This window comes from Haematobia irritans, chromosome 2 (genome assembly GCF_050003625.1).
Source record: "Haematobia irritans isolate KBUSLIRL chromosome 2, ASM5000362v1, whole genome shotgun sequence".
Classification (NCBI taxonomy): Eukaryota; Metazoa; Arthropoda; class Insecta; order Diptera; family Muscidae; genus Haematobia; species Haematobia irritans.
In genome coordinates, this window is record NC_134398.1 from 95,072,034 (window position 1) to 95,094,144 (window position 22,111).

The following is a 22,111-nucleotide window of genomic DNA, read 5'->3' on the forward strand; positions in this document are numbered from 1 at the left end:
TTTTGAAGACCTGTGATATGAGATACGTCACCAATTTTCTTCCCCGGAAGCAAAGTTGCCAAGAAAAGAGAAGTGTCGGTATTATTTTTGATTGAAGCAGCGGTTTTAAATTTACTTACGTCTGCAACTGTTAGCGGTACCCTTTTATTAAGTTCCTCTTTAATCATGTTGATATCTGTATCTGGATATAAACCTCTTATCACTACTGAATCCCTTTTGAATTCCTTAGGGGTAAAGGAGTATGAATGGATGTTTTTTGCCTTCAAAAGTTCCATCATTGACGCATGTACATTTGGATCAGCAAAGTATAGCTTGCTCTTATTTTTATTCACGTTCTTGATCTTAAATGTAAATTCAGGAACTGTGGTTTTCAATGTTTCTACCAACGTTTTAATGTTGACGTTGTATACAAATATAGGTGGACACCATTTTATTCGTGTTTCAGTTTCATTATTCTCATTTTTGTTTGATTTTTTGTTGTCTTTAACAATCGGTTTTGATGCTGGTGGATTGGAGCTTTGAATATCAATATCTGCCAAGACACTTAAAATACCGAATTGGTTTCCGTCTTTAGGGTTATGATTTGTTAGCCTTTTCGATAAGGTGGAAATATCTATATTGATGGGCGAAATAATATTTTCTATGCGTTGTCTTTTGCGGTCATTAGTAATGGGTGTTGTTTTTGTTTGCATGGCTAATTTGCCAATTGTTGTTGAAGATGTTTTAAGTTGAGATGTTGTGGGCACCTCCTCCTCTACTACATCGCAGTCCATGTCAGGCGGCAAAGAACCAGGCACCTTCATTGCATAGAATTGCAATTTGATGCCCGAAAATGTCAACTATGTATAATAATTTAATAATAGATGTAGAACAATTATTTTGAGAAAAAAAATACGTCTTGTTGTTTACGTCGTTGCCAGATCTCCATCGAAAGGAAGATAGACGGTCTAAAAGCCGTTCCTAGGGCGTCAACTCCTATACAGCAGGCCGATGTGGCGGATATTTCTGCTCGTTCTGGTAATGTGGATGTATCGGGAAATTCTCTTTTGTTAGGTGTTGACCATGGTGCGGTCCATAGTTTGGCTTTACCACCATGCGATATTGAGGTTTTCGATGGTGACTTTCAGTCTTGGCCAACATTTAGGGATTTGTTTACTGCTGTTTATGTAAAAAATTCCCGTCTGAGTGATATTGAGCGCTTGTGTCATTTGCTCAAAAAGACTAGTGGCGACGCCCGTGAAGTTGTAAGAAGATTTCCTCTCACTGATAGGAGTTTCGAGTTAGCTTGGAGGACGTTAAAGGAAACTTATGACAACTTGAGAATTTTAGTCAGCAATCAGTTGAAACTACTTTTTGACCTTCCGGTCTTAGACACTGAGACAAGTTCTGGGTTGAAGAACTTGCAGCGTGGTATAAACGCATGTATTTCGGCGATGGCTGTGAATAACGTTCCTACGAACGATTGGGATCCGATTTTGATATATTTGTGTGTGCAACGTCTACCGAAGATTAGTGTTACTTTGTGGGAACAGGGTATAAGTGATAAGTCTGCGTTGTCGTCTTGGGTGGACATGGATCGTTTTCTTACGGAAAGGATTCAGACACTCACGTGTCTCCGCAATTTGAAGGGTATCGATGCTTCGAAGAAAACTGATGGCAGGAAACTGCGAACGCATTTTACGAATGCAGCTCCGAAATCTTCGCCATCTAGGTCGCGTAATTCGCAATGCACTTCTCATTCTTCTAGAGATTCCGTCGATAAGATGTGTGTTCTTTGTCCACGACAAAGCCATCATCTTCGTGTTTGTCCGAAATTTAGGAATCTTTCTGTGAGTGATCGGTTGACTGCTGTGAAACGGTACCGCTGTTGTTTCAATTGTCTATCTCGTAGACATGACGTTAACAACTGTGCTACATCTCGCAGTTGTGAGAAGTGTCAAGGAAGGCATCATACTTTGCTTCATCGAGATTCTTGCCATTCTACGAATGTGGCGACTATGTCCTCGACAGTTTCGGCCGCTCGTCCTACGGATTCTAGCGGTTTGATTGACCCGCAGCCTTCCACTTCGTCTGGAATCGTGTCTGGTACTTCGGCCAGGCAAGTGTTTCATGTTTCCCAGAACAGGTCGGTACTATTAGGGACGGCTATGGTGAACATCGTTCATCAGGGTATGACGTACCCAGCTCGGGCTCTTATTGACCCAGCATCGGAAGCCTCCTTTATTACCGAAAAAATGCAAAAGTTGCTTAGGATTTCGATAACGAGTGCGACGTCTTCGATATCGGGCGTGAATCAATCGGTTTCGATAACTTCTCGCGGTATTTGCCCTCTGAGTATAGGGTCACCCATAGATGGATCGGTCTTGGTAGAGGCGACTGCGTTGGTCCTGCCTAAGATTTCTGGGAATTTACCGTCTTTCCAAGTGAGTCGGAATTATATGTCACGTTTGCCAAATTTGCGTTTGGCTGATCCTAATCTGTTCGATAGCCGTCCGGTTGATTTATTGTTGGGGGCAGACGTGTATCCCAGAATTATATTACAGGGGGTTCGCTCCGGCATTTTAGGTTCGTTGATTGCTCAACAGACAGTCTTCGGTTGGCTCATTACTGGTTCAATTCCCACTTCCAGTGTGACAGTTTTTTCAACGACTGTAGAATTTATGGAGGAAGATGGTCTTGACAAGACTCTTCTTCGCTTTTGGGAATTAGAGGACTTACCAAGACGGGCAATTTGTTCTCCCGCAGATAAATTTTGTGAGGAAAATTTTAAGAATACCACATATAGGGATTCCGATGGAAGATACGTAGTGACTCTTCCGATAAAACCCGAATTAAAGGGACAAGTCTTGCTTGGACATTCGCGGACAAGTTGTTTGAAGCAGTTTATTAGTGGTGAGGCTTCGCTTTTACGAAAGCCTGAAACAAAATTAATGTATGACGGGGTGATTAAAGAGTATTTGGACTTGCAACATATGAGACCAGTGTCGTCGACTTCTCCTGCAGATCAAACTGTGTGTTATTTGCCACACCACCCGGTAATCAATCCGGACAAATTGACGTCCAAACTTCGAGTTGTCTTTAATGCTTCGCATAAGACCTCAAATGGTAAAAGTCTGAACGATATTCTTTATGTGGGACCCACATTACAATTGGAATTGGTGTATTTGATTTTGAGGTGGAGATTTTTCAAATACGTTTTTAATTGCGACATCACACAGATGTACCGCCAAATTAGGGTAAATTCGGCCCATACTTCTCTGCAGCGAATTGTCTTTAGGGACTCCCCACAAAAAGATGTACAAGACTATGAGCTGCAGACCGTGACATTTGGAGTGAATTGTGCTCCCTATTTAGCCATACGGACGTTATTGCAATTGGCCGATGACTCCGAAGATGAATATCCCCACGCGGCACATATTCTACGAAGGTGCATGTACGTGGATGATGTTTTGACAGGGTACCATGACGTGGATACTGCTGTTGAATCTAGGGACCAATTGATTAGAGTACTATCATCGGCAAAGTTCGAACTGAGGAAGTGGACTTCTAATGAGCTAGCCATTTTGGAATCGCTTCCGGCTGACCATTTGGTTGACGCCAAATTACTGGAGTTTGTTGAGGCTAGTAGTTCGAAGCCGTTGGGTATTAGGTGGAATGCGCAGTTGGACTTATTTTATTTTGAGATGAAACCGATTGAGCGGAAATCTCGGTTTACGAAGAGAGAGGTTTTATCGGCTATAGCTAGGCTATTTGACCCTGTTGGCTGGCTGGGGCCAGTTATTATAGTGGCGAAGATAATTATGCAACAGGTTTGGTTGGATAAGATAGGATGGAACGAGTCACTTCCGTTACAAACTGAGCGACAATGGCGAAAGTTTGTCGAGACCTATCAGGATGTGAATCACGTTCGTATTCCTCGATGGGTCAATTACTCCACAGACTGTGAGGTAGAATTACATGTTTTTTCCGACGCCTCGGAAAAAGCATACGCGGGGGTAGTATATGTTCGTGTGGTTACGCCGCAGGGACATATCTTCACCCATTTGCTATCTTGTAAGACTAAGGTAGCCCCCATCAAATCTATATCTTTGCCACGTTTGGAGCTTTGTGGGGCAGTTTTGGCCTCAGAACTTTACAAGTCTATAGCCAGGGAGTTAGATATTGAATTTCGACGTGTTTATTGTTGGACGGATTCTACGATCGTCCGCTCTTGGCTTCGAAAGACGCCATCTACGTGGTCTACTTTCGTTGCGAATCGCGTATGTAGGATTCAGGAGAATACTGGGGGACAGAATTGGTACTATGTTCGCTCTGAGGACAATCCGGCCGACTTGGGAAGTCGCGGAGTGTCGCCTGCAGAGTTGGCGGTTTCGTCGCTTTGGTGGCATGGACCAGAGTGGCTCTGCTCAGATAGTTCTCAGTGGGATATAAATGATTTCACCCCTCTTGAGACTGACGTTGAGGTACGGGCGGTCAGGACTCACGCATCGTTTTTTACGAACTACGAGGACATTTTAGAGAGGTTTTCTTCGTTAGATAGGGCTCTACGAGTCATCGCATATATATTTAGGTTTTATCACAGGACCCATTATTCACATGCTAGTCGAAATGTGTATCACGACAAGACGTTGACGGCAACCGAATTAAAGGCAGTGAGATTACGTCTAGCTGTTCTTTCTCAAAGGGCTCATTATCCAGATGAGTACTATTGTTTGAGGGAAAAGAAACCGTTAGGTTCCAGGAGCTCGTTGTTGTCATTGAATCCATTCCTGGATGAGGAGGGGGTTATGAGGTTGAATGGTCGTTTGAGTAGGTGTCCTACCCTGTCGTATAGTGAGCGACATCCAATTATAGTGCCGTATAATAGTAGATTCGCTAGGTTACTAGTGAAATATGTTCACGACATATCTATTCACGGAGGGAACCAGTTGGTTCTACGTCTTATTCGGATTGAGTATTGGATTCCTCGTTTAACATCTTTGATTAGATCGACTATTAACCGGTGTAAACGGTGTCTGTTGGATAGGAAGAAGTCTTGTACGCAGATCATGGCGGCTCTCCCACCGGAGAGAACTGTACTTACCAGACCGTTTACTACGACTGGCGTTGATTTTGCGGGGCCTTTCGAAATTAAGTCATTTATAGGGCGCGCATGTAAGATAACAAAGGGTTATGTTTGCGTTTTTGTATGCTTTTCGACGAAGGCCATACACTTGGAAGCCACATCAGACTTGTCTACGACAACGTTTCTGGCCGCTTTTCACAGATTTATATCTCGACGCGGTTGTCCCAAGACCATTTTTTCGGATAATGGTACAAATTTTGTAGGCGCTTCACGCGAAATGGAAAAGGATTTGAGATGTGTTTTTAAAGAAGGACGTGATAAGGTGTGTTCCGCATACCAGTTTCAGCAGCTTTCCTGGCAGTTTATCCCTGCCGGGGCGCCACATATGGGTGGTCTCTGGGAAGCTGCTGTCAAAAGCTTCAAGACGCATTTTAGGAAACATGCATCTGGATTCAAATATACATTTGAAGAGTTTTCGACTGTTCTTTCGAGAATTGAGGCTTGTTTAAATTCTAGGCCGTTGTGCCCGATGAGTGAAAGTTCTCAAGAGTTGGTGGCACTTACGCCTGGCCATTTTTTGGTAGGATCTCCGATCTTGGCGCCTCCTGAACAGTTAGAGGAGGAATCACCACTTCATTTGGTGCATCGATTTAGGAAAATGAAGGCGCTGTCGCAACAGTTCTGCTTACGGTGGAAAGAGGAATATTTGAAAGGCTTACAGAAAAGGTATAAATGGAAATTTCCGCAGCGTGATATCGAAGTAGGGGACTTGGTAGTAATTCGTGATGAGCAATTGCCTCCTACATCGTGGAAATTAGGTCGTGTGGATGACGTCCACCCAGGATCTGACGGTCGCGTTAGAGTTGCAGACGTGAGAACGGCAAACGGTGTTGTAAGACGACCGGTGGTAAAATTGGTCATACTGACCGAATAGTTTTCGATCGTTCATATAGTAAGCGTCATCTTTCTTTTCGCAGTACGTCCCGATGACGTCCCGATGTCCGATGAGGAAAAAGAGATTTTAGAAAATAATGTTGCACCGGTTCTCCGCGAGCCGTTACCAGCCATCGAGCAGGTCCCTGACGTCGGGATGACCCCAGTCGTCGCCTCTTCACAAGGGGTAGTACCGACGCAGAAAGTTGTCCCTCCGTCGGGGGCTGATACGGCTCCTGCTGACGTATCCGCAACCAACGTAGCCAAACCATCGTCATCCCCTACGGGGACTGCCCAAAAGAATTCAGGTGTGAATAAAAGAGGGCGCTCGAATGTCTGTGTGTTGTGTATGCGAAGTCACAATCTACGGTCGTGTCGCAAATTTTTGAACATGCGTTTGGAGCAACGATTGCGCACTGTAGTGTTGCATCGGGTATGTTCAAACTGTCTGGGCAGGTCTCACATGCGATCGACCTGCAATAGTCGCGAGAGGTGCCGCGAATGTGGAGATAGCCACCATACGCTGCTACATTCATTTGACCAGCAACAACGTCCTTCCGCTCAAACCTTGTCGAAGAGAAAGTCCAAGTCAAGTTCGTCCGTTAACTCGTCCGCGTACTGTATCACGAATACCGCTCCCCTATCTGATCCGATGTTGGTTCTACAACCAACCGTCACGCTTGGTCCCACTATAGTCCTCTTGCTTGTCTTGTCCGATCGTCGAATTCCTGTCCGAGCTGTCCTCGACCCGTGTGCGGGGTACAGTATGATTTGTAGCAGTTTAGCTCTCAGCCTACGGCTTATCTCAGCGATGACGTCGCATGACGCATTTTGTCCGCTTGTTGCTGTCTCCCGACACAATGCAGAAAGTAAATTGGTTTTTTCTGCCCGGGTAACAGACCTGACCCGTGTTGTCACCCCATCGTCGTCGGCTCCAGATACGATACGGGAACATTTCGAGTGTCTCCAGCTGGCCGACCCAAGGTTTTACCGTCCTTCCGGGGTGGGGTTGGTTCTAGGGCCCGATGTCTACGCACGGGTTCTAAAGACACAAATATTTTCGAGTCCTGGATTCCCATTGGCGCAGCTAACGATGTTTGGCTGGATAGTGTCAGGTCAATGCCAACCATAAGTGTCGTAGGTCATCCTGGCCAATAACCCAGACACTGCAGACCCTCCGGGTCAACGGCTCTACGAGCATTTAGTTAAGAAAGAATGAAGTTGGAAAAGATGAATACATGAACTAATAAAAAAAAAAAATTGCTCAATTTGAAAATGAAACTGACATCGCATTTTATATTTATTTTGATATTAAAATATTGTATGTAATGTCTATGTATTAATGAATTTCAATTACAACATAGCTGGATGTTGCAAGGCGGGCGGAATGTTTAAGTTCAAATTCGTAAGGTCAAAATTTATTCGTTAGATGGGGACTTAGAATATTGTAAAATGACAATTTCCCCCTCGTTAGAAAATGTACCCTAAGCTCTGGATGCAGCTCTGTGCTTTCAGCACAATTCGTTACATTTTTCTAACGAGTCGCGCCATCACTGTCTTGCGGCATCTAAGCTTTTGTTATTATTCGTTACTGGATTACGTCCGTCCAACGATTGTTTTGTAAAAGGTAAATTAATCTCCCAAAAAATTCAATAAAATTACGTTTTATTGAAACATTATTGAAAAGAAAAACTAAATCCTTGTGTTTTTATTTATTTTATTTCTCGGTGCTACGCATTCAGGCACGGTGATATAATACACTTATATCTTTTAGCTTATTTACACCACTCTCTGGCGTGATTTGCACTAAGTAGACTGGTAACTTATTTTCGATGCCTATGGCTGCATTTTGTTTTTTTTTTTTTTGTGAGAAATTCGCTCACTTTCATAAACTTAAGTTCATCGCAGGAATATTTATTTAGACCTCGTATTATTTCATTTAAAGATATATGTTATCAAGCCCTTTTAATAGATAACTTTTGGTTTTAATATCTTTCGGTGTGAAAGTAAAAAATTCCGCCTTAGCTTTTTCTAAATAGGCTTTAACACGTAAAAAATCTTGCATTGAGTTCATAAATAAAGATTTTTTATTTCTGAGTTCTTTTATTTTGAATTCTTTAATTTTCAAACCATTTTCTATGAAGTCTATTATTTTTTTTGTTTCAATGTCCACTATATTTATGGGTGGGTTTTATCACAATGGACTGAATAGTCTACACACAAAAAAAAAAATTTTGATTTCAATCACGAAAATCGCGGATTCAATCATTTTTTTAATTGAAATGTCTTCAATCACGAAAATGATAGTATCAATCACCCATTTTGATTGAAAACCAACACGATTTTTAATTAAAAATTTAATTGACTTTTGTCACGGAATCAATTAATTGTGTGATTGAATCAATTAAAAACGTGATTGATTTTTAACATAAAATTCAATCACAGTTTTAATTGAATCAATTAAAATTTTAATTAATTTCGCGACCAAAATCAATCAACTATTTGATTCATTCAATTAAATAATTAATTGAAATTGGCTATAAATTTCGATCAAAAAATGTATATATTGCGACCCCAAAATCGTATTTAGTTTTTTTCTTTTGAAATAAAAGAAAATATGTGTTTCTTATAAAACATATTTAATATTTTATTATTTTTTGAATTATGCAATAGACAAATAAATTTGGTTCTTGTCATTTGTGTTTTGTTCTAACATAACTTACAAATACAACTACTATCAATAACAACTATAGGGTGAAAAAAATAAATTATATAAATCATTATCTTCCTTATAATAATAACCATGTTAGCATGTTCCTTCTAATATGTAGATGCGCCTAGATTTCCAATAAATCAGCAGCCTGTAAGCTAAATTAGTTTTTCTGAAAGTAAACAGAATAATTTGAATTTAATTTTGTTCAATTAAGACTTGATTTTGTTAAACATTACCTGCATAGAATATCAAGTTCAATTCTTAGTTCCAGGTTGCAGATTTATAATCTTCTTTTGCAGTTGTAGTCTTTTAGCATAAAAAGGTGTATTATGGAGCTCGGTAATTTAATTTTAGTAACAATTCCTTTCCAAAATTTCCACACATTAAAATCATCTATTAAAATTTGGACCAATCAAAGACAAAAATAATGGGAAAGCAATGTAATATTTGGTATTATATTGATGATACTTTGCAAATTCTGGAAATAGAAAAAAATCTAAATGGAAAATACATATATTTATTATTATCGGATATTTTTCATATTTTCAAATCCAAAAGAAATAACTTTTTTACCATTACATAATTCAGCTCATTAGTTTATATACCAGATATACTGCTCTCTACTTGGGTTCAAACTGAAAAAGGCAGGTAAAACAAAAATGCAATTTAATGCCAACGCTACTTCGCAACTTCAAGGTGAATCTTCCAACAAACCCATACCGCTCTTGGTTTTAAGAAAACTAGGAGTGAAAAAAGTTTATAATTTTAAAAGATCAATACGGTACCCACTTTTTTATTGCAAACATATTATTATATATTTAATAAAATGATGGAGTTGATGGGATTGATTGGTCAATTTCACGAAATAAAATTGGCCACTAAAAGAAATGAATAAAAAATATATTAAAGGGTGATTCTTTTGAGGTTAGGATTTTCATGCATTAGTATTTGACAGATCACGTGGGATTTCAGACATGGTGTCAAAGAGAAAGATGCTCAGTATGCTTTGACATTTCATCATGAATAGACTTACGATCTGCCACAATTTCTGGTTGAATGGCTACGTAAATAAGCAAAATTGCCGCATTTGGAGTGAAGAGCAACCAGAAGCCGTTCAAGAACTGCCCATGCATCCCGAAAAATGCACTGTTTGGTGTGGTTTGTACGCTGGTGGAATCATTGGACCGTATTTTTTCAAAGATGCTGTTGGACGCAACGTTACGGTGAATGGCGATCGCTATCGTTCGATGCTAACAAACTTTTTGTTGCCAAAAATGGAAGAACTGAACTTGGTTGACATGTGGTTTCAACAAGATGGCGCTACATGCCACACAGCTCGCGATTCTATGGCCATTTTAAGGGAAAACTTCGGAGAACAATTCATCTCAAGAAATGGACCGGTAAGTTGGCCACCAAGATCATGCGATTTGACGCCTTTAGACTATTTTTTGTGGGGCTACGTCAAGTCTAAAGTCTACAGAAATAAGCCAGCAACTATTCCAGCTTTGGAAGACAACATTTCCGAAGAAATTCGGGCTATTCCGGCCGAAATGCTCGAAAAAGTTGCCCAAAATTGGACTTTCCGAATGGACCACCTAAGACGCAGCCGCGGTCAACATTTAAATGAAATTATCTTCAAAAAGTAAATGTCATGGACCAATCTAACGTTTCAAATAAAGAACCGATGAGATTTTGCAAATTTTATGCGTTTTTTTTTTTTAAAAAGTTATCAAGCTCTTAACAAATTTATTTTAGTCCGTTTAATGTAAACAGGCTTCAATTGAAAACGGTATTCACATTTCACAATTTCTTACCTTCAATAAACGTAGATTGTTTTCCATTTTTACAATACCACAAAACACAAACACAGGTAATTTCAAATGCGTTCTGTCATATATTTTTTTCAAACCTTTACCACGTGTCCGTTTGTTGTTGCACACTTTATTTATTTCAACCCTTTGCTATGATTTGTTGTTGCGTTCAAAATATTTATGCACACATTTTGAATGCAGCAGACAGAATGCCGCCAATCATGTTTTTCAATTTACGCGAAAAACAAAAACCCAACCGTTCGTTACGAGTTACTTCCACAGACTTATCTCTCCATCATACATTGTTGAATAAATACCCATTCTCTTGTTCTCTTTTCGCTCTTTACATTGCTCAAAATTATTCAGTTTCAATCACAAAGGTGATTGGATCAATCACATGTGTAATTGGAAACGGAAAAAATTTCAATCACGTTTGTAATTGAAAATTATTTCCGAATTGATTAACAAATTGATTGAATCAATTAATATTTTAATTGGAAACGTAACAAATATCAATAATTTTTTTAATTGGTTTTTATTCGGATTTGATTAAATAATTAATTGAATCAATTAACATATTAATTGAATCCGTTTCCAAATTCAATTAAGTGTTTAATTGAAAAAATTTTGGTGATAATTTTTTGTGTGTAAGTGAGCCTGCATCTTAATCGGGCTGCCACTTTAACCTAACCATGGGTGACACTTTTTTAGTTGCTTTCACATTGATTATTGAATTGTTATTATTGCTCTCGTTATACACTTGCTGAGAGGAGTTGTTCATTTGTTGACTTGAGGAGGTTGAGTTAGCCCTGTGGGCATTGCTTGTTGTTAAATTCGCATTGTTGATATTTTTTCTTTGTGCTTATTTTCTTGCACATGATTTTCGAAGTGTTTTAACACCGCTAGATCACACTGAGAATCGTTTTCAGTGTCTAGCACTGCGTAATAATTGTTTTTGTGCAGCTTGGCTGCTGGTAAATCCATAGTGACTATGCGACGTTTTCGTTTCGTTTCGGAGATGTTTATTTTTGGGTCTACATTGTTGGTGCTCGTATTTTGAGCACGAGTGTTCGTTTTGTCACTAGAGTTTGTTGAGAGCGAAATTTTGTTGTTATAAATAAAAAATCGTGTACCAACAAAAGTTCTTATTTTCAACCGTCGAACTGAACGGACGTGTTTTCTAATAGCGGAGTGTTTCATCGTAATAAGTACTTATTACGAATTTCACGTGTGGTGGAAATAATAAACCACCATGCAGCGAAATTCAATGTCATCCACTGGGTTGCTAACTTCCGGGCCCAGTGGACGGGTAACGACTGAAGTTATAAATTTGGGCAGCGACCAAGAGTCGGGCCCAATTAGTCGACCTGTAGACGGGTCGACTGGCGGTGACACTTTGGCAAGTCGAACCTTTTCTAAGGTGACGACATCAAAAGGAGGCAATCCCTCTCGAAAGAGATTCAAGGAACGAAGAAATGCTTTGTTTATCCTAAAGAAATTAGGATCAGTCGACCCAAGCACGTTGTCGGCTAAGCAAAGCGATTCCTTAAAATGGGCTCAATGAATTCTAGAAGCTGGAAAAAGGAACGATCACCGGATGAGCTGTCATCCTCTAAACGGGATCAAAGATCGTTTGCCTCAGTTGCTAAAGACAGCTTTGTGATGGCTATTATTAATAAAGGAGCATTGGACGGTATGATTCCAAGGCAAAACTGGGGGGAAATTGAGAACGCGATGTCTGGTGTCTACTCAGAGGTGCGAACAAAGTTTCCTGGACCAAGTCCTCGACGGCAAGATGCTGGATGGTATCAAGGACGATATAAGTTAATAGCTTTTGCGGACCAGAGGTCTATGGATTGCTTTAAAGCTGCATTGATGCTAATTGGTGAAGTTTGGGAAGGAGCCGCTTTGGAGTTAGTCGATAAAAAAGACATAATAAACCTAGAGCACATGCATGGATACCGGCAAACCCTCCTGATCCTGAGTCAATACTAGAGAGACTAAAAGAATGTAACCCAGATCTTCCAACCGCCTATTGGAAGGTTGGTCGTTTGAATGAGCTGGATGGACCAAGACGACATGCGGTGTTTATATAAATCATAGAGTCGCTGCCACATCTAGCCCAGACCCAAGGACGCGTAAGTTATGGCTTTCATGATATCCATATGAAGGTATACAAAAGCGATCAACCAAAGTATTCCGAAACGGACAAGCCTCCGGTAGAATCAGCAGTGAAAACATCTCCTAGCGAAGCCGAAGGAGACTGCAGACTATGGCGAAAATCATATGCGGGAATTTTCTACAGGCTCAAACCTCACCAAAGCTGAACCGCGGATTGTTGCGAGAGTCACCGAGATCTGTGAAGAGGAAGCCCTTGATGACTCAATTGAAGCGTTAAATCTTCACCATTGTAAGGCCGCTTGTGCTGCCTTAAAAGTTCTCCCGATGAAAGGAGACATAGATATAGTTCTTATTCAGGAACCATACATATATACGAACAAGATCTGTGAATTAAGCACTCCGGGTTTCAAACTTTTGCATAATACCGGTAACGATATAAATCGAGCATGTATAATGGCTAAAAACGAACTATACTTGTTTCTGCTTCCTTCATTGAGCAATGCAGACACTGTCGTAGCCAGTCTAGAGATATCCAAATGCAAATATTGGGTATCTTCGGTCTACATGGGACATGATAGGGAGATGCCACCCTGTGTCGTTAGGACCTTAGTTGAGGAGTCACTAAAAACAAAGACAAAACTCATTATGGGATGCGATGCAAATGCACATCATAGTATTTGGGGAAGTAGTGATACTAATGCAATTGGAGATTCGCTAATAGAGTTTATTTTGCGTACTAACCTGGTAGTTTGCAATAAGGGAGATGCACCAACCTTCGTCACCAGAAACAGGCAAGAGGTTTTGGACGTCACATTGACCTCTCCGGAACTGAATGATAAGATATCTGAGTGGCAAGTTTTGAAGGAACATAGCTTCTCAGATCATCGCTACATCAGTTTCAGATTGGCTGTTCGTACGTCAAAGACCATATTTCCGCCAAATGTTAGGAAAGCTGATTGGAATAGGTATAGGGAATCGTTCAATTTGATGATACCGGAAATGCCAGAGACAAATATGAGCACTGTGCAAGATATCGAACACGCAGTGGAGCGGATTACTAAGGCCTTCAACATGTCACTGAAAGTTGCTTGCCTAAAGGGAAGCCAAGGGGTAAAACTCGGCCGCCATGGTGGACTACGGAGTTAAGAAATATGAGGAAATCCTGCAGGAAGCTCTTTAACAAAGCAAAGTCCACAAGAGCTCCGGAGGATTGGGACACTTACAAGATGAATCTGAGAGCATATAAACGAGAACTGAAAAGGTCTCAACAAAACTCTTGGGATGATTACTGTAGCAGTATTGAGAATACGTCCGAGGCTTCCAGACTACGGAAGGTACTAGCATCCACTAACACTGCTCCAGGTTTCATTAAAACATCGGAGGGAAATTGGACAACGTCCAGTGTGGAGACGTTGGAGGTACTATTGGACTCGTACTTCCCTGGAAATCAGACGGATGAACCATGTTCTGGTGGTGTAACAGAGGCTCAGCGGTCATTTCCTATCGAGGAAATTGTGTCGAAATCTAGAATAAAAAGGGCTTTAAATAGCTTTGGACCATTCAAATCCCCCGGACCTGATGGAATTACTCCGGCGGAATTACAAGCAGTGGCTGAAAGAATTATCCCCTGGTTGACGGTGATATATAAACGATGTGTAAACTTAGTATATATTCTAGAAAAGTGGAGGAAAATAAAAGTCGTCTTCATACCTAAAGCAGGAAAAGCCTCTCACTCGAGTGCGAAGGATTTCCGACCAATCAGATTATCCTCATTCCTACTTAAGACCCTGGAGAGGATGATAGACATGTATCTTAGAACTAGCGTGGATTCAAGTTTGCTCTCGAAACGACAGCATGCATACTCGAAGGGCAGGTCTACTGAGACCGCATTGCATGAACTAGTCAGCTTTATTGAAAGCTCACTATCTGTCAAAGAATACACAATCGTGGCGTTTCCAGACATCGAAGGGGCGTTCAATAATGTCCATCCGAGCTCGATATTAAATTGACTGACAACTCTGAATGTTGATCCATGTATACTTAGGCTATTAGAGGAACTTCTAATGAAGAGACGTATTTCAGCCACACTAGGGCAAGCAAACATACAAAGGTATGTGAACAGAGGCACTCCCCAAGGAGGAGTTCTATCACCTCTTCTTGGGAATGTTGCTATAAACAACCTTCTGGTTTCCCTAGAAAAAGAAGGGATAAAAGTGGTGGCATACGCAGATGATGTGGCGCTAGGTTAGGTTAGGTTAGGTTATGTGGCAGCCCGATGTATCAGGCTCACTTAGACTATTCAGTCCATTGTGATACCACAGTGGTGAACTGTGGTATCACAGTCAGGGGAAAATTCCCATCCACAATCAGAGATATTATACAGAGAGCTCTCCGGATGACTGAGAAATGGGCGAAAGATAATGGTCTTGGTGTAAATCCAGCAACGACAGAACTAGTCATGTACTGCAAAGATCGCAAAACTCCCACAGTTAGGCCCATTTCCTTAGGGGGTGCTGAAATTTGGTGAGTGTGCAAAATATCTTGGCGTTATTTTGGACAGGAAGCTGAATTTTAGGCTTAATATTGAAGAGAGAGAGAGAAAAGCAACGGTAGCTTTGTACTCGTGCAAAAAGGCAATAGGGGAAAAGTGGGGACTAAAACCAAAAATTGTGCATTGGCTATACACGGCAGTAGTAAGACCTATAATGATATTTGGTGTTGTAGTCTGGTGGCCGGCACTTCAGAAACCGACTTGTTTAGATAAAGTTCAGCGTATGGCGAGCTTATGTATCTCAGGCGCATTTAGTAAGACAGGAACAGACTCCCTTAATGTCATGCTACATCTATTGCCTTTAGACATTTTGGCCAAACAGTCAGCTGCAACAACGGCTGTGCGGTTGCGCGAGCTATCGCTGTGGTCGGAAAAAATGTACGGTCATAGTTCGGTCCTCAAAGTAATGCCAGATGCGCCTAACGTACTGGATTACACCCTGGCAAAACCACTGTTCGACATACAGTTTGAAACTCTAATTCCCAACAGTGAGGCGTGGTTTACCCGGGGAATAAAAGATATATAGATTTCTATACTGATGGCTCTAAATTGAATGGACAAGTGGGGTTCGGAGTATATTCTAAAGATCTGGAACTTCGAACAGCGAAAAGATTACCTAATCACTGTAGTGTTTTTCAGGCTGAAATATTGGCAATAAGAGAGGTGGTGAATTGGCTGAGAAGTAATGTTCCAACAAATATTGGCATTAATATATACTCAGACAGTCAACCTGCAATAAAATCCTTGGACTCTGTGTTCCTTAACTCGAAAACGGCCATAGACTGCCACAAATCTCTCAACGAGATGGCTGAGCAGTACAATATTCACCTAATATGGGTGCCTGGCCATAGGAACATACCGGGGAACTGCGAAGCGGATGAGTTGGCAAGGCTAGGAACTACTTTACATATTCCAGGGGAACTAGAATCTGTTGGTATGCCCCTGGCTACTTGCAAGCTCATGCTGCGTGAGAATGCTGTTATGAAGGCAAATGTTCGATGGGAGAATTGCAAGGGCTGTAACGACACCAAGCAAATATGGCCCCATTTAAACTTAAACCGCACACTAGATATGCTAGTGTTCTCGAGACGTCAGATATCACTCCTGATATCTGCTATAACGGGTCGCTGCCTGATAGGCGATTTTGCAAAAACTATAGGCGCGAAGTATAATGACTATTGTATGAGCTGTCATGATGCGGAGGAAAAGGAATCAATTAAACACCTCTTGTGTGAGTGTCCTGCATTTTGTGTAAAGCGCAAGCAACTTTTAGGAGCATATAGCTTCAGATTACTGGCGGATCTGGAAAACGTTAACTTAAGCAGTCTGCTAATGTTTTTGGAACAATCTGGTTGGTTCAACAAAGAATAATAATCAGGAAGGTTCAGCGGTTAAAACTAGAAATGTCCATAAGTAATAGGTACTTTTAGTTAATGTGGTATCACAATGGACTGAATAGTCTAAGTGAGCCTGAATCTTAATCGGGCTGCCACTTTAACCTAACCTAACCTACCAACAAAAGTTTAGAAAAACAGAATTGAAAAAAAGAATGAATTGTGATCTTCCGTGTAGTACGTCTATGCAGTAACACAATCGAAAGAAGACTCCCCAGATTGTATCTTCCTACTTACGATGTGCAATGACCCACACATTCAACCCACATTCATTTTTTTGGAAACATCATATCCGATGACGGTAATTATTGCTATTATATATTCCTTAGGAATACAATGACAAATATTCTCCTATTCCAGATAAAACAAAATCTGAAAGGAAACCTTCAACAAATTCCATGTTTTGTCTTCAACAAAATATTACCATTGGATTTCTAATGTGTCGCTTCTATGCAGAAGCCCAGGATAGAGAGTCTGCACGGTTTAACTCTGTCCTCAATTATATAACTAGAATTATAAACGCAGAGGGAAGAAAATTTGATAATCTAATGGCGTTTTCTTTTCTTATGAAAAATGCGCACTTTTTTTGCATTTTGGCCGGAAAATGTACTTTTTAGGTTCTTTTCTAAAAAAACAGGCAAAAGTGCGAAAAGGCTTCGAATTCTGTTGTGAAAATAGTGCCACGCATAGAGGCAAATTACGGGCATTTTCAGCACTGCCAACAAACGAGAGTGCTGCGATTGCCCTGTTTCCTTCTTTGAATTCTTTTCTGCCCGCTGAAATGATAGCATTTTTTAGGTTGCTGGTAACATTTTAAAAATGCGCATTCTGTACAGACAAAATGACGGCAAAGCACTTTTTTCAGAAAAGAAAACACCATAAGTTAATTACGATCGTTGGTGTCGGTTGCGTGCTTTACTATTGAAAAGTGGTCTTAAACTGACGCAATTATGTAAAGAACCCACAATCAAATTACTACGCAGCTGCATTAAAGCTTTTCTTGATAACAAATTTAGCGTAATCGGAGTTTCATCCAAAGTATTGATAACACAGTGCAACACAAAAAATCCAAACAAAAAATCACTTATCCTAGCTGAAAGTACTCGATGAGAGGACAAAAGTAGTTTCTGGATTTTGCTAGATTGGTTTTTTATGAGCCTCTATTTTTTATTCGCCAAATTCGATTTTGGGCACATTTTTGCAATTTTCGCATGGTCATAGCTCGAAAACTGCTGTGAATTCTGTTCTGAAATCTTCAGCAAAGATACATCACTTGACTCGGCCAACAAAAGTGATGAATATATTATGTCGGAAAAATTTCATGTTCATGCTCAAAACCCCAAAAAGGCCAAAAAAAAATTACCATGGTTTCGCCGATTTTTTTTCGTTTTTCGACTACAGCTCGAACTATTATCACAGGGATAAGTGATTTTTTGTTTGGAGCCAAAAAGTTGAAAATTGCGTCACAGTGTAATTCTCTGCGATATAGTACAAAACAATGAATTGTGTAAATTATACGGCCCGGGAAAGAATGTCCTGTACAAGGTTGTAGAGCATTTACAAACTATTCAGGTAATGGGCGCCCACAACATATAATGCATATAATAAATTTATTTTATTGGCTAAATCCCCCAAAAAATATAGGCAATTAGAAATGCAGAAAATGAACGTCTGAACGTTGCTGAATTGAAAATAACAGATAAAAGGATTGCAGTTTACTGCCACTATATTTTAACGTTAGGTTAATGTATTTTATTGATATACAATTTTGAAAATAAACTGAGAGTTATGTTTTACTTTTACCAATTTTTTTCTTTTAACCAATTTTTATAAGGTTGTTAGATGGTGTATACTAACATCATGTACCAAATTTCAGCCGGATCGGATGATGCTTCTCTTAGAGACTCCGCAAGCCAAATCGGGGGATCGGTTTATATGAGGCTATATACATATAATTAAGGGCCGATATGGACTAATTTTTGCATGGTTGTTAGAGACCATATACTAACACCATGTACCATCTATTGCTGCATAAAAATTAGAAGTTATTTTAAATTCTCATTCAGACAAAGACAAAAAAATATATACCTCGATCTTTTTTTGCCTTGCCCAACAGTCATTCCTAATTTCTGGCAAATGCGGTTGTAAACCCTCTGGAAATGTAAAATATTAAAAATAAAACATACATGGAGCTGCCCACCAATATACATCACTTACCATAAACCGGTTGATCATGAATTTCAATGTCTGGCACAGGCAAAGGTAACTCTTTTGCAGTATGACTCTCATTGCTCACAGCCACGTCAGATTGATGCCTTTTAGATGTCGAAGGTATTTCAGTTATATCGCCTATTTCAAGACATCGCATTAGATTTGTTTCCTTTGCTCTGGTGTCGCTGAGCGTTTTCTTGTTGGGACCGATTGTGACCGATTTCTATGTCGTCTAGCATGTGGTGACCGTGAATGACTACGCTTTGACCACACCACTTGCAAAAGAAGATTGGGCTTGTGTATTCGATCGGGAATTATCTATATTATTGACCAATGTATTGTAATGATCACCAACTGTATCATTTTCAGAAGATGGTGATGCACCACCACTTAGGTCTTGGTGGAGTTACAATTTGCTCTGAATTACCAGAATGTTCCGCCACATTTGGTATTGCGGTGTCCAGCGGTTCCTTTTTGACAAAACTACTTTCCAATGAAGGTTGCTCTTGTATATTTGAATTGGAAGAATATTAAGTCTAGACGGAGTTGCAGTTTGTTCTGTTCCATCTGTGGTTCGTCCATCGATAAGTGCCATTGTATTTTCCAAATCGTTGTCTTGAGGTTCCTGTTTAACCAAGTTGCCAACTTGGGTGGTTGATTTCTTTTTGATGTTTCTCCAGCATTACCACTTAGCATTATTGGTCTGTGATGCGTGTCCAGCACGTTCTTTGTTACATGGAGAATCATTGTTAGTATCCAACAGTGTTGATGTTATCTTTTCAACTACTTGCTCCTTAATATATGCGTTCAACAACACTATACGTACACAAAAGGCTATCTGCCATTTTAGTTTGACATTATTAATATCATGGGGGGTACATACGTTGGCTCGTGACTTTACCCCTATTGATATGCCTTGGATGATGCAATAGTTATTTTACATTTCATCATATACTTGTGTTTATGCAAATTTGTGACATGCAAAAGAACAAAGGATCAAATCAATATATTGGTTAGAGCAGGATAGAGGTAATGGCATGCATCTTAGTGAATATCATAATATAGGAGGTATTTTTGCCATGGACGCGTTTTTCCTTACTTCTTTTCTAAAACCAAAAATGACAAGACGCGTGACGGTGAACAAAGAAAATTAAATAAAATAATTAAAAGGAGAAAAACTACAATACTGTTCTGTTCTGGTGCGAAAATTGATGAAATGGACAAAGTTTCGCACTTGTTATTAACGCACCCTCCATCTTACGACGGTGTTATAACCGCCATAGTATCGATTACTAGATCACGCCGGACAGGACACAAGCACAAAGGTATTGCAGGCTGTGTGCAACCATGTGCAAAATGAAAATAAATTTAGAATTAATAACTACAAAAACAAATTCAAAACTGTTAAAACAACTACAAATCCAATCTTAAAAGACACCACTGTGCCAAAAAGGGGCATATTAACAAAGACTGCTTTATTTTAAAGAAATTATTAAGTGAGAAGAACAATGAAAAACAGGTCCAAGTAGCAACGGTACAACCTGAGAGAAGTTTTGCCTTTATGATGATGTAATATTTTAAATGTAAAAACAAATATTTAATTTCAGAATAACGCCTTAAACATTTGGACAAATTTTTAGTACTCCTTTGCCTGTAATTTAATAGTCATCCTTATTTTTTGTACATTAACGTCAGACTTCGTCATTTTGACTACGGCTCATTTCAAGACGCTAAAATTTTCATCGTGAGCGAAAAAGTGAACCAAACTTGAGTTTATTTTCTTATTCAATTTGGTTTTAAGTAGTATAAAACAAAAATTCATAAAACGGTCAAATTAGTATAACTTAAATTCACCATTTACCAATGACTAAAATGCATTTTAAATCGAAAATGAAATTACGTGTCGTCATTTTGACGAATGATGACTGTCTAGGGTTATCAAGAATATTTGGTTTTTGTATGCATATTATTATTTTTTTCATTAGATTTTTTGAAAACTTATTTAATAATTTTATTTAATATTTAATTTCAGAGTAACCCAAATAAATTTGGACAACTTTTTATATTTCCCCTCAGCGTACAATTTAATAGAGAATTGGTAAGTTTTATATTAAAACTTTGGCTTTCTTTCAACTAGAATATTTATTTTATTATATCCTTCACATCGATAACAACACATTTTTATGAGTTTATTTAGAATACTTCATTATTTCTCTAATTGTTTCAGGTACAAATTTTATGAGATACGTTTTCCAAAGAAAAGTTGAATTCTTTACACCATTTGATAAAATGCCCCAAATATGGTAAGTTACAAGCTAAAATGAAGAATTAAAAATTATATTTCATTACATGGTGTTAATTTTTAACAATGTTCATTATTGTTTCCATTTTTTCCAGCAAGATATGTGAAAAAACTACCTACGATGAATAAAAAAAAGGATAAGTCAAAATGTCCAAACAGCGGGTTCAAATGAACTACTCTCTGTTCCACGTGGTCATAATTTTTATTCACAAAAAACATTGTATTAAGAACTTTCATCATAAGTTTTTATAATAAAGTACTTTTGCTTAAAGAAAGTTTAATTTTAATGTATGAAAATTTTCATAATAGTAAAACGGTTTGTTGTTCCTTTAATTATTTAATTTCTCTGTACTGTGGAATGATTGATTTAAAAATAGTTTAGTCGTCGACATTTTAAAGAGACTGTTAACCAATTTTTATTATCGGGTTTCCCACAGAATAAGCAAGTAAACCAAAATAATACTGACTTTTTAACTTGGTAGGGGTATATAAATCTTATGGTGTTGTAAAAATGAACTAAACTACAATGTTATAGATGAACTAAAATTTAAGAAAATTATAAACTAGACAAGTTGAAAAAAATCTTAAGGGCTAAATCATGGTCAATATTACTACAGTTTAGTTCATTTTGCAATGGAAAAGGGTTCATTGTTTTTTCAGTGTGACAGAGATCTATTTGTTGACTATATCGATTTGGAATCGCCAGTCGAAATTTCTGTGGCAAAACGTGGCGAATTTATTTATGCTACAGCTAAAGGCATAGTAAAGCTCAAAACCAAAATTGGTGATTTGATTACACGTTTTGTACTCAAAGGAAATCCCGCATAACTTGCTTTCCGTTAGGAAAATACAAGAGAAAGGCATGGCTATTGAATTCAAATCAGGGGGTGTAAAAATCTCAAAGAATGGACAAATTGTTATTGAAGGTACATATGTATATCCAAAATATACCAATTGTTAAATTTATGTTATGCCATAAGACATATGCCATAAATAGAAAAGAAAATAAG

At 39.0% G+C, this 22,111-nt stretch overlaps 1 protein-coding gene and 1 long non-coding RNA gene across 2 annotated transcripts; both read left to right on the forward strand.

The window, feature by feature from the left end:
* The first annotated feature begins 841 nt into the window (after nucleotides 1–841).
* On the forward strand, nucleotides 842–5,999 carry LOC142224808 (uncharacterized). The gene is made up of 2 exons (XM_075294592.1): nucleotides 842–865; nucleotides 921–5,999. The coding sequence occupies exons 1-2, from the start codon at nucleotides 842–844 to the stop codon at nucleotides 5,997–5,999; spliced, it is 5,103 nt and encodes a 1,700-aa protein (XP_075150707.1).
* Nucleotides 6,000–20,828: 14,829 nt separating this feature from the next.
* LOC142224310 (uncharacterized) lies at nucleotides 20,829–21,382 on the forward strand. The gene is made up of 3 exons (XR_012719115.1): nucleotides 20,829–20,897; nucleotides 21,027–21,102; nucleotides 21,197–21,382. It is a non-coding gene; the product is annotated as an uncharacterized LOC142224310 (long non-coding RNA).
* The last annotated feature ends 729 nt before the right edge of the window (nucleotides 21,383–22,111 follow it).

Bases quoted from the DNA above. Each gene is read 5' to 3' on its own strand.
- LOC142224808 (XM_075294592.1), top strand. From the start codon at position 842: ATGTATAATAATTTAATAATAGAT. The intron at 866-920 runs GTAGAACAATTA...CGTCGTTGCCAG, and splicing joins ATAATAATTTAATAATAGAT to ATCTCCATCGAAAGGAAGAT.